General features: G+C 40.4%; 1 protein-coding gene across 4 annotated transcripts in view; it reads left to right on the top strand.

Annotated features, from left to right (window-relative positions):
- NFATC3 (nuclear factor of activated T cells 3) overlaps nt 1-12,812 on the top strand; it is a 121,552-nt gene that overhangs the window by 84,338 nt on the left and 24,402 nt on the right. For all 4 annotated transcript variants that reach the window (XM_040633490.1, XM_040633491.1, XM_008702545.2 and 1 more), the window contains one exon: nt 9,376-10,383. In XM_040633490.1, coding sequence (XP_040489424.1) covers nt 9,376-10,383 — 1,008 coding nt within the window. The remainder of the gene's footprint in view (nt 1-9,375; nt 10,384-12,812) is intronic.

Below are 12,812 nucleotides of genomic sequence, written 5' to 3' on the forward strand. Positions count from 1 at the left end.
AACATATGCAAAGGTCTTGTGGTTGGTTGGATAATGGAGTGTTAAAAGAGCCTCAGTTGGTTAAGTGTCTGGCTCTTGATTTCAGCACAGGTCATGATCTTAGGGTCATGGGATCGAGCCCTGCATTGGGCTCTGTGCTCAACATGGAGTCTGCTTCTCCCTCTCCCTCTGCTCCTCCCCCTGTTCTCTCGCTCTCTCTCTCAAATAAATAAATAAAATCTTTAAAAAAAAAAAAGAGGGGTGCCTGGATGGCTCAGTCAGTTAAGTGTCCATCTCTTGGATTTTGGTTCAGGTCATGATCTCAGGGTTTTGAGATCGAGCCCTACATCGGGCTCCACATAGGGCATGGAGCCTGCTTAAGATTCTCTCTCTCCCTCTCCCTCTCTATCCTCTCTTTAAAAAAAAAGAAGAAGAAGAAGAAGAAGAAGAAATTGTAAGAAATGAGCTTTCACAGAGGTGACATGATGAAATTTGTATTTCAAAAACCACTTTCAGGGCACCTAGCTGGCTCAGTCAGTAGCGCTTGCAGCTCTTGATCTTGGGGTTGTTGAGTCCTGTCCTCACGTTGGGCATGGAGCCGACTTTAGAAATCCTTTTCCTTGCAATATATGCATGTATCAAATTAACATGTTGTACACCTTAACTTTTACACAATGTTATGTGTCAGATATATTCAGTTATAAGAAAGTTTAAAGTAAAAATCATTTCCCCCATATTTCTTCTGTCTTCTTATAAGGTGTCAATGACCAATTTAGTCTTTACTCAAATTACTAACTGTGGAAAGTGAGATTTATATGGCAGAAGCCCAAAAATGTTAAAAAGGTGATTCAGATAGTTAGAGTGTTTTGAATATATAGAGGAGACAGCATTAATGCTAATAAGGAATATCAGGGTTCCGAGAAAGGTATGAAGGAATAAAATTTAAAACATAAAAGTTGGAATGGGCCCTAGTTGGGAGAAGGTACAGGAGAGGGAAGGTAAGGATGAACAAGATGAATGTATATTAGGCACGTTTGTGCATTTAGTAGTAGAAAGGTTAGGGAGTTTCCATATGATAGCATCAACTGTTTTTCTTTAAAGAATAACATGGAGTCTTCTGTTGTGAGCAGAGGAAAGTGTGGGTGATTTGGCAGTTTGAAGAATGTGGACAAGTTTGAAATAATTGTTGTAAAGAAAGGGGAGAGTAAGTTACCACAGAAACATAATAGGATTCTAGGCATGATCAAAGGGCACCTTTGGTGTTGATATTCATGAACTTATAAATATTAATTCGCCCTGCTGTGTAAGTTTCTTAAACAGCATTCAGATTCTTTAGGGTAGGTGGTAAAATAATGGATAGTAGGGTTCCTCCACGGTGATAAAGACATACAGTCCAAAAATGTTATCAAATGCTGTGAAGATGGGAAACTGTAGAATCTAAACTGAATAAGAAGGGAGAGGGCTTCTGGGATTGTTTAAAAATAAAAAAGCAATAGAAGAGGGTCAGCAGATGAGAGGTTTTCATTGTTACCATCATAGCAGTATAATTGAACAGGCAAAGAGGAGGGAGAGCATATAGTGCCTTTACATTATCAGTTCGTGAGTTGGGAGGACAATATAAAGCTAGAACCCTGGAGGGCATTATATATGAGAATGGAAATAGTGGGGCCCCAGAGTGCAGAAAGAATATTGGATTGGACTACCAGCTGTCATCACCGGCCTTATGATTGACAATATACAAATCAGGTGGCACACACAGAAGAATAGATTCAAGAAGTGTTTGGGGGCACCTGGGTGACTCAGTCGGTTAAGTGTCCCTCTCATGCTTTTGGCTCAGGTCATGATCTCAGGGTTGTGGAACTGAGCCCTGGGTCAGACTCTGTGCTCAGTGCAGTCAGCTATAGATTCTCTCCTTCTCCCCCTCTGTCCCTCCCTCCTTCCCCTCTCACCCTCTGTCCCTCTCCCAACTTGTGCTGTCTCTCTCTCTCTCAACTGAATAAATAAAATCTTTTTTTTTTTTTTTTGAAGTATTTGGGCAGTCCTTGTTCTGGTTGATTACTATCTTTGAAGCATTTGGCTTTTTTCATTTTTTTCTTAAATGAAATTTTGAATGAAATTTTTATAAAAGCAAAGACATTACTGTGAATTTATTTTTTAAAAAAGGCAAGTTGAGGGGTGCCTGGGTGGCTCAGTCGGTTGGTTAGGCGTCCGACTGTTGGTTTCGCCTCAGGTCACAGTCTCAAGGCCGTGGGATCAAGACCTGCATCAGTTCCGCCCTCAGCACAGAATCTGCTTGTCCCTCTCCTTCTGCACCTCCCCTGGTCAAGCGCGTGTTCTCTCTCTCAAATAAATAAAATCTTTGGGGGAAGAAAAGGGAAAAAAGAGACAAGTTGAAAAAATATTTTCAAACACCCTAATTGTCTTCTGCTCTGAAACTACCGTTCTATCCTTCTTTATCCTTTTGATCCATTTATAGTGCAACATTTTAAAATAAAAATGGGACCAAAATATATACAGTATACTAATTTTGTAACCTCAACATTTTCATTTTTCTTCATGAGCAAATAAAGTTTTACAGATTTTCAATAACTTCTAATATTCTAGTGTGTGATACTTAGAGTTACATTTGTCTTATTAATATGTATGAATTTATATTAAAGATTTTCACCTTTTATTTGTTGTGACAATTCTTTTTTAAATTTCGCTTATGAAAATTTTAGATATTCAGCAGTGCCTGGGTGGCTCAGTCGGTTAAGTGTCTTCCTTCAACTCAGGTCATGATCCCAGGGTTCTGGGATAAAGCGGAATTGAACCCTGTGTTGGGCTCCCTGCTAATAAGCAGAGAGCCTGTTTCTTCCTTTCCCTCTGCCCCTCTCCACCCCCTTGTGCTCTCTATCTCAAATAAATAAAATATTTTTTAAAAAATTAAAAAATAATAATTTTAGATATTCATAAGTTGCTTGTTTTTTATTAAAGGATTTGACAATTTGTTATATTTTGATAGTCCCTTAGCAATAGGAATCTGACCAGTATCAATATCCAGTGAAAGAATAATGAGTTGCAAATGGCTGTTTGGAGTTTTTTTCTTTTGTTTTACTTTTTATTATTGAAGTATAGTTGACATACAAAAGTATGTTAGTTTCAGATGTAATAACTTTTTTTTTAATTGGAAATTGTATTTGGCATAATTTGTCCCATAGTCAGTTTACTTTATAACATTCCCAGTATATGTGAATGATTTACAAATTACCCTAATCACAGAGCCCTTCCCTTAGTGGTGCTGCCTGAATTTCTCCCCAGCCTCTAGCTTCAAAACTTCTGATGTGGGAGCCTTCTCTCCCATCCCAGTATCCCTGAAGCTTTCGAGGGAATATACCTCCCTCTGAGGCCTAGCAATAGTTATTTGTGTTGGAGGTAGGTACCATCTGAGCTCTGATTTTGGAATAATGGGGTTTTGAGCCAGACTTTCATGTATAATTTTTTTATCTATGGGAAAATATATTCTGTGCTCTAAGTAGTTGACAGACTCTTGGATTGTGGTTCTCCATTCTCCACCTGGAAGAGAAAGCCTGCCTAACGGTCAGAAGATCAGGTCTCAGTTCTGCCACAGACTGTACCTACTGATTATCTATATAAAATGAGGATATAAGTCTTAAAAGAGGGGGGGGGCACCTGGGTGGCTCAGTCAGTTAAGCGCCTATCTTTGGCTCAGGTCATGATCTCAGGGTCCTGGGATCAACCCCCATGTGAGGTTCCCTGCTCAGCGGGGAGTCTGCTTCTCCTTCTCCCTCTGCCCTTCCACCCCTGCTCGTTATCTCTCTGTCTCATATCAATAAATAAAATTTAAAAAAAAAAAGATGTAAGTCTAAAGCAATGGTTTTCAGGTTATTTAAATTGTTTTACTTTTCAAATAAAATCTTAGGCAAAAAGCCAATATATAAAAAGGATGAAATCTAGCTTGGGTACTCTGGTTATACTGGAGGAGGAATCCAGAGAGCTTCTACTCTTTGGATGCTACTCTTCCACATCCATTACTTGAAGAAGAGAAGTGAGTCTCTTAATGGTTTGAAAACCACCAGACCAGTAGATTATTTCACCCCCTGGATCCCTTCATCCATCAACATTCTAAACTTGAGAATGAGCGTATTTAACACAAAAGGTAGAGTTAATCTGTTTCTAAAATTCAACTCATTCTAGTTATTGGAAGTTCTCTTTTACTATATTTCCCTCCAAATAAGAATAAATAATCATAGACCAGCAAAGAGGACTTCTTAGATTTGGTCAGATTGGAGTCTTAATCCCTTATAGACAAAAAGTGATAGTTGATTTGGCAAAGTGGAAATATACTCAATTTAGCAAAGCAGAACTCCCAGTCTGAGTGCACATAAAAACAAGGATTGGATCATGCAAAAAAAGGTGGATATTGGGGCGCCTGGGTGGCTCAGTCAGTGAAGCATCTCCCTTCGGCTCAGGTCGTGATCCCAGGGTCCTGTGATCGAGCCCCGCATCAGGCTTGCTGCACAGCAGCGAGTCTGCTTCTCCCTCTCCTTCTGTGATCTCTCTCGCTTTTGCTCTCACTCAAATAAATAAGTAAAATCTTTAAAAAAAGAAAAGTGGATATTATGCTGTAGTTCTCTGTCCCCTTGTGTCCTTTTTAGTACATGATAACCAACCACTTATGTAACCAAGGGCCTTACCACCTCCATTCAGGATTAAGTAAGAGATGAGAGGCTTTCTTGGGTATTCTCCCTCCTTTGTATGGAAATGTCACTCTAGCTATGGCATTTACTGTGGCTTTCCTGGGACCAGAGTAGAAGCTGAAGTAGAAGAGGAAAAAAGAATCGAGTAGTACAGGGAGAAAGTTCTAGTTGTGCCAAAGTCAGAAGAAAAGTAAGTACATCAAGACATGAGAGGTAATAGTTGTTAGACACAGTGAACTGTACTTGAAATACTTGAGTGAGAATAAGAAATTGCATGGAGAGGGGCGCCTGGGTGGCACAGCGGTTAAGCGTCAGCCTTCGGCTCAGGGCGTGATCCCGGCGTTATGGGATCGAGCCCCACGTCAGGCTCCTCTGCTGTGAGCCTGCTTCTTCCTCTCCCACTCCCCCTGCTTGTGTTCCCTCTCTCGCTGGCTGTCTCTATCTCTGTCGAATAAATTAAAAAAAAAAAAAAAAAGAAAGAAATTGCATGGAGGCCTGGTTTAGGAATGTTAGCATTGGGGCAGAAGCAGTAAGAAGACTGGTGATACGCTTTCTCTGTTTTAAGGGTTATCTTGTTAAGGGTGGACTCACTTACTGCTTGCCAGATTTAGAGACCAACACAGTGATGAATGATGAGCCCATTCTGTTCTTGCTAGGACACTAGAGAAAATGTCAAGCTCAAACGCACCCCCAAACAAGTGCTCCATTAATTACCTACTCTACAATAAGCGAACTCTGAGGGCTTTCTAATCCTTAGATTGAGTCCATGCTTATGTGAAGACACTTGTACTTGACAGGGGTTTGATGAATGGTCAGATGAGGTTTGACTGTACTTGTGGTTCTCATTATTATTTTCTTTTACATAAAATGAAGTTCTTATAATTTAGTGAAGATGATGAAAATTTTAATTATGTTAGTTTAAGTAGTATAAACATAGAAGGGCCAACGAGATGTGAATTCAGGAAAATTATTTTTATTTTTTTAAGATTTAAAAAATTTATTTATCTTTAGAGAGAGCAAGCAAGAGCAAGAGCAGGGAGGGGAGGGAGAGGAACAAGCAGGGCTGAGCTCAGGGCTCTATCCCAGGATCCTGAGATCAGAAATGAAGAGTCGTAACACTCAACCGACTGAGCCAACCAGGCACCCCAGGAAAATTATTTTTAAAGGAGTTACAGCACTTTAATAGGAGGATAAAATATATAATTTTTAGAAAAGTGGACTGAAGTATTTCCGAAGACAAACAATGAAATCCGTTGTTTGGACACACAAAATGTTAACTGATGGTTTTCTGTTTTGATAAACATTTAAATAAAATGCATTCATTTCTACATGAAGCAGTCCTTTCAACAGGTAGATTGATCTAAAATCTTGGACTTGCTACTTTTTTGATGTGATAAAGGATAGTGGTTGGTGTTCATAACCTCTGCTTGGTAATACAGTACAGTGATTAAAAGCATGGACTTTGGGGGCGCCTGGATGGCTGTCAGTTAAGCCTTTGGGTCAGGTCATAATCTCAGGGTCCTGGGATTGAGCCCTGCATGGGGCTCCCTGCTCAGTAGGGAGTCTGCTTCTCCTTCTCCCTCTGCCCCTCCCCCCAGTTTGTGCACATTCTCTCTCTCTCTCCCTCTCTCAAATAAATAAAGTCTTTAAAAAAAAAAAAAGGCATGGACCTCGAAGGCAGAAAAACCTGGATTCAGGTCCTTGTGATGCCACTTAACTACTGTGAAATCTTAGTGTCTTTAATCTCCTCTTCAGTATATTCATTTATAAGGCAGGGGTAATAATAATCCTACCTCGTAAAGGTTGTTTTGAAGTAAATTAGGATTTTGGGGTGCAGATGACAAAAACTCACTTCAAACTAGCTTAACAAAAAAAAATTTATTGGCCCATGTAACTGGAGTATTAACTTCAGTGCTGTCTTTATATATGCTTCAGTTCAAGCAATGTGGTCTTAGGCTTTCTCTTCATCTTAACGCTGTTTTTTTCTGTTGGCTTTAGCTCTTGGGCACACATTCACCACATGGCATCTCTAGGTTTGTTACATCTTCATAGACCATTGCCAAATACAATGTCATGAAGCTGTTGCCCTTTGTTTTCTTTTAGGAGTTTTGTAGTTTTGCTCTTATGTTTAGGTCTTTGATCCTCTTGAGTTAATTTTTGTATATGATTTTCAGATACGGTTGCATCTTCATTATTTTGAACATTATATCCAGTTGTCTCAGTACTGTTTGTTGAAGAGACTGCTCTTTCCCCAGTGAATGGTCTTGGTACCCTTGTTTGAAGAGCAGTTGACTATATATTAGAGCATTTGTTTTTGGTCTCTCTAGTCCATTGGTCGCTCTAGTCCATTGGTCTATATGTCTGTCCTTAGGCCAGTATCACATGGTTTTGATTGCTATAGCTTTGTAGTAAGTTTTGAAATTACAGAGTGTGAGTCTTCTGTCCTTGTACTTTTTCAAGGTTGTTTTGACTATTTGGGGGCCCTTGGAATTCCATATAAATTTTAGGATGGGTCTGTTTCTGCAAAAAAACATTGCTGGGATTTTGGGATTGAATCTGAAAATTGTTTGGGGAGGTGTTGTGTTCTTAACAGTTAATTAAGTCATCCAGTCCATGAACCTGGGATATCTTTCCGTGTATTTAGGTCTTCTTTCATTTCTTTAGCAGTGTTTTGTGGTTTTAAGTGTGTAAGTCTTGCCTACCTTGGCCAAATTTGTTCTTTAAGAAACAGATTTATTTTTTGATGCTACTGTAAATGAAATTTTCTTTTTTTCTCTTTTTTGGCAGACTCATTCATTTTTTATTTTTCAAAATTTAAATTCAGTTAATTAACATATAATGTAGTATTGGTTTCAGCGGTAGAGGTCAGTGATTCATCATTCTTATATAATACCCAGTGCTCATTACATCACGTGCCCTCCTTAATGTCCATCATCCAGTTACCCCATCCCCCACCCCCTCCTCTCCAGCAACCCTGTTTGTTTCCTGCTATTAAGAGTCTCTTATGGGGGGCGCCTGGGTGGCTCAGTCATTAAGCGTCTGCCTTCGGCTCAGGGCGTGATCCAGGCGTTCTGGGATCGAGCCCCACATCAGGCTTCTCCACTGGAAGCCTGCTTCTTCCTCTCCCACTCCCCTTGCTTGTATTCCCTCTCTCGCTGGCTGTCTCTATCTCTGTCAAATAAATAAATAAAATCTTTAAAAAAAAAAAAAAAGAGTCTCTTACGGTTTGTCTCCTTCTCTGATTTCATCTAGTTTTATTTTTTTCCTTTCTTCCCCTATGATCCTCTGTTTTGTTTCTTAAATTCCACATGTCAGTGAGATCATATGATAATTGTCTTTCTCTGATTGACTTACGAAATTGTTTTCTTAATTTCCTTTTCAGATTGTTTATTGATAGTTTATAGAAGTACGACTGATTTCTAGATGATGATTTTGTGTCCTGCAACTTTGTCGAATTTGTTTATTAGCTCTATCAGGTTTTTTGTGCATTCCAGTACTTTTTCTGATCCGTCATTATTCCTCTTGGTGATGTGTATCTGATGATGGTTGAGGATCAGATGAGGTACACGTGAAGACCATTGTAAACTAGAAGCTCTATGAATATTAGATTAGATTAGATGTGTGGTGTATAATGCAACATGCAAAACCTGGTGACCAGTAGGTTTCAGATCAGAGATCTCAAATTCAAGGCTTTTTTTTTCTTTTAAGATTTTATTTATTTGAGAGAGCATGAGCAAGAGAGGACAATCGGGGAGCCACAGTTAGAAGCTGAATTCCTACTGAGCAGGGAGGCTGATATGGGGCTCGATCTCAGGACCCTGAGATCATGACCTGAGCTGAAGGCAGCTGCTTAACCGACTGAGCCATCGAGGCACCCCTCAGATTTAAGGCTTTTATTAGGCCATAGAGCTTTGGGGGTTTTAAAAAATCATTTATTTTTGAATAGGTAATGTATATACCTGGTTGAAAACACTCAAAAGACACAAAAACTTACATAGTAAAAAGTAAATCTGGCTCTTGCTCTTCTCCCCTAGTCACCTAGTTTCTATTCCCAGCAGTAAACCTAGTAGTTACCAGTTTCATGACACCTTTCCAGAGATATCCATACCTGTATGAGCAAAAACATATGCACATGTATTATGCATATGTCTGTGTACACACATGATATTTTACAGGAATTGTGATATGTACACATTGTTCTGCAATTCACTTTTTTTGTTACTTAGGAACGTATCAGAGATCTTTCCACATCACTTCATAGAGTTCTGTGCAGTGTTGTTGGTTTTTTTTAACTTGAATTCTTTCAGAGCAAGAACCACTCCCTGTTGTCTTTTGCTTGCTGACTTCACATATTTTATATTATTTGCCTTCTCTGAAGGTATTTGAATTTTTTTTTTTTAAGATTTTATTTATTTATTTGACAGAGCACAAGGAGGGGTAGCAGCAGGCAGGGGAGAGGGAGAAGCAGGCTCCCCTCCTAGCAGGGAGCCCGACGCGAGGCTTGATACCATGACCCTGGGATCATGACGTGAGCCGAAGGCAGACGCTTAACAATTAAGCCACCCAGGCACCCTGGTGTTTGAATTTTTAACCCCTGGCTTGAATGCATGCTAAGTTATGTAGTGTAGAATGAAGGCTCTTCATAATCATTATATATATTATGTAATAATGTTTGCTCTGATCATTTTCTTTTTAGTTTTGATGAAGCAAGAACACAAAGAAGAGGTTGACTTGTCTTCAGTTCCAGCATTGTCTGTTCCTCATCCTGCCCAGACCCAGAGGCCTTCCTCAGACACAGGACACCCACGTGACAGTGTACTGTCAGCACAGAGAAGCTTGGTTTGTCCCATCCAGCAAACATATGCATCCATGATAACTTCATCTCATCTGCCACAGTTGCAGTGTAGGGATGAAAGTGCTGGTAAAGAACAGCATATGATACCTTCTTCAGTTATGCACCAGCCTTTTCAAGTCACATCAACACCTCCTGTGGGGTCTTCCTATCAGCCTATGCAAACTAATGTTGTGTACAGTGGACCAACTTGTCTTCCAGTTAATGCTGCCTCTAGTCAAGAATTTGATCCAGTTTTGTTTCCACAGGATGCAGCTCTTCCTAGTTTAATAAATCTTGGTTGTCAGCCACCATCATCCATACCTTTTCATTCTTCAAATTCAGGCCCAACAGGACATCTCTTAGCCCACACACCTCATTCGGTGCAGACCCTGCCTCACCTGCAGTCAATGGGATTCCATTGTTCAAACACAGGACAAAGATCTCTTTCTTCTCCAGGGGCTGACCAGGTCACAGGCCAGCCTTCCCCTCAGTTACAGCCCATTACATATGGTCCTTCACATTCGGGGTCTGCTACAACCGCTTCCCCAGCAGTCTCTCATCCCCTGGCTAGTTCACCACTTTCTGGGCCACCATCTCCTCAGCTACAGCCTATGCCTTACCAATCTCCTAGCTCAGGAACTGCCTCATCACCGTCTCTAGCCACCATAATGCATTCTGGACAGCACTCAACTCAAGCACAAAGTACTGGCCAGGGAGGTCTTTCTGCACCTTCATCCTTAATATGTCACAATTTGTGTGATCCAGCTTCATTTCCACCTGATGAGGCAACTGTGAACATTAAGCCTGAACCTGAAGAGCAGGAACCTAACTTTTCAACAATTGGTCTGCAGGACATCACTTTAGATGATGGTAAGTTCATCTTTATGTTCTTGAAGCAGTGAAGATCTGGGAACTTCCTTTCTCTGATAGTAATAAAAAAGTCACCGTGGATTGCTTATTGGCATATGATAACGTGGTTGGGCCTTTTTTTTTTTTTTAATAGTTGTTGTCACTAGAAATATGTTAATATATGACTTTGAGAATAGATGTGAGAATCTATGCTTTAAAGTCTGTTTTACCACTAATACCTGTTGCAAAGGGTGAAACCTTGAATGGTAGCCTATCTGTTACCCATTCGTGATGGAACTAAGGACATGAGATTTATTGGGCATCTCTTCTTTGCAAATGTATAGTGTCTGGAGATTGGAATTCAGTAATTATTGCTGAATGGCATCTATTTGGAAGGCACAGAGTTAGATGCTGGGAATACTAGGAATGTGTTTAGGTAGAATTCCTGTCCTTTAGGAGACACAAGCAAAGAACCTGTTCCTCTGTGGCCCCGCCAACTTGCTGAGTCAGATGGTGCTGATGGTACAAGACCAGACTGGTTGGCTGTGGCTGGCACAACTGTTGGCACCAGGCTAAAAAGCTATTTATATAAATGTAGCAAGTTGGCAAATAGACCTCTGTTTTTAAATTGCAGAACAAACTCTTAAATAGTAGTTATTTCAATAGTTGAAAATTCCCCAACATAGGATTTTCAGGTAGTAAGTTTAGACTATTCTTGGCTTTATTGTTTATATGGTAGTGAAATTTTGTCTAAATAGGAATTTAGTAAAACTGTCTGTAACTGTTCAGTATGAAAATTCCAAAGATTCTAAAAACACAGATGTAGAATTTTAATTCTCTCTCTGATTCTGTATTTTCTGTATAGAAAAGTAATTCTAAGTCAGCCATCTTACACATCTGGAGAAGCTGAATTTACTACTTAGTTGCAAAGGTGGTATTAAACCCCAAATACCAAGCATAAGGGGAAAGGAAGGTAAATAAAATGTGGCATCCCCACTCCCAGGGCTTCCGCCAGATCAGTACATGACTGACTGGTCTGCAGCAGGTCTGAGTCACTTATAATCAAGGTCTAAAAGCAGGACATTAGGAGGTCATCAGAGAGCTGTGATAGATACCGTAAGAAGGATTCAGCAGTGGGGCAACTGGCTGGCTTAGTCGGTAGAGCATGGGACTCTTGATCTCAGGGTCATGAGTTTGAGCTTCATGTTGGACCTAGAGCTTACTTTAAAAAAAAAAAAAGGATTCAGCACAGCTTCCTTGAGGAGATGATATTTGAGCCAGGTCTTAGAGGGTGAGTATGTGTTTTCAGTAAATGAATATCAGAGGGCAAATCAGACAACATAAGCAGAAACAGAGCTGTGTCTGGGAAAGCATGATTATCAGTGGCTGGAGGGCAAATGGCATAGTAAAAGATGGCTTTTGAAGCCATAGGAGATGTGCCAAGTCATTTGTGTGTAGATACTGTTGGCCCTTTGAACACCTTGGGGGTTAGGGGCACCCACCCTCACTCAGTCAACAAATCCATTTATGGGGCGCCTGGGTGGCTCAGTTGTTAAGCATCTGCCTTTGGCTCAGGTCATGATCCCAGGGTCTGGGAATTGAGTCCCACATTGAGCTCCTTGCTCAGCGGGGAGCCTGCTTCTCCCGCTGCCTGCTACTCCCCCTGCTTGTTCTCTTCCTCCCTCTCTCTTTCTCGATCTCTGACAAATACATACCTAAAATCTTTAAAAAATAATAAAAATAGGGGTGCCTGCATGTCTCAGTTAAGTGGCTCCCTTTGGCTCACCCCACATCGGGCTCTCTGCTCATCAGGGAGCCTGCTTTTCCCTCTCCCTCTGCCTCTTCCCGCTTGTTCTCTCTCTTGCTCTGTCTTTCAAATAAATAAATGAAATCTTTTAAAAAATAACAAAAATAAAATCATAAAGAAGAGAAAATAATTTACAGTACTGTGCTCTAAAAAATCCACATATAAGTGGATTCTTGTGATTGAAACCCACGTTGTTGTTGTTGTTTTAAGATTTACTTATGTGAGAAAGAGTGTGTGTGCCTGAGGCAGAGGGAAAGAATCTTTCAGGCCGACTCCCCCTGAGTGTGGAGCCTGACACAGGGCTCGATCCCATGACCCATGAGATCATGACCTAGACCAAAACCCCAAATCAGATGTTTAACCAACTGAGCCAACCAGGTACCCCAAAACCCGTGTTATTCAAGATTCAACTGTGTATGTGTAAAGTGAAGCAACACCCACAATTTGCATAGTATTTTCCTATTCGTTATTTCTTTTAATCCATATTAATTCTCTATCTCTGAGATAGTGATCATGCAGAGAATTGGATGCTCTGAAGGTCACACAACTGGTAGGTAGCAGGGCTGAGACTGGAATAACATCTTTTCAGTCTAGTCTTTTTTCTTGCAGCATTGTAGTTGCCTCCCAGTAAGAGCAGGCCATA

This window comes from Ursus maritimus, unplaced genomic scaffold, assembly GCF_017311325.1.
Source record: "Ursus maritimus isolate PB19 unplaced genomic scaffold, ASM1731132v1 scaffold_19, whole genome shotgun sequence".
NCBI lineage: Eukaryota > Metazoa > Chordata > Mammalia > Carnivora > Ursidae > Ursus > Ursus maritimus.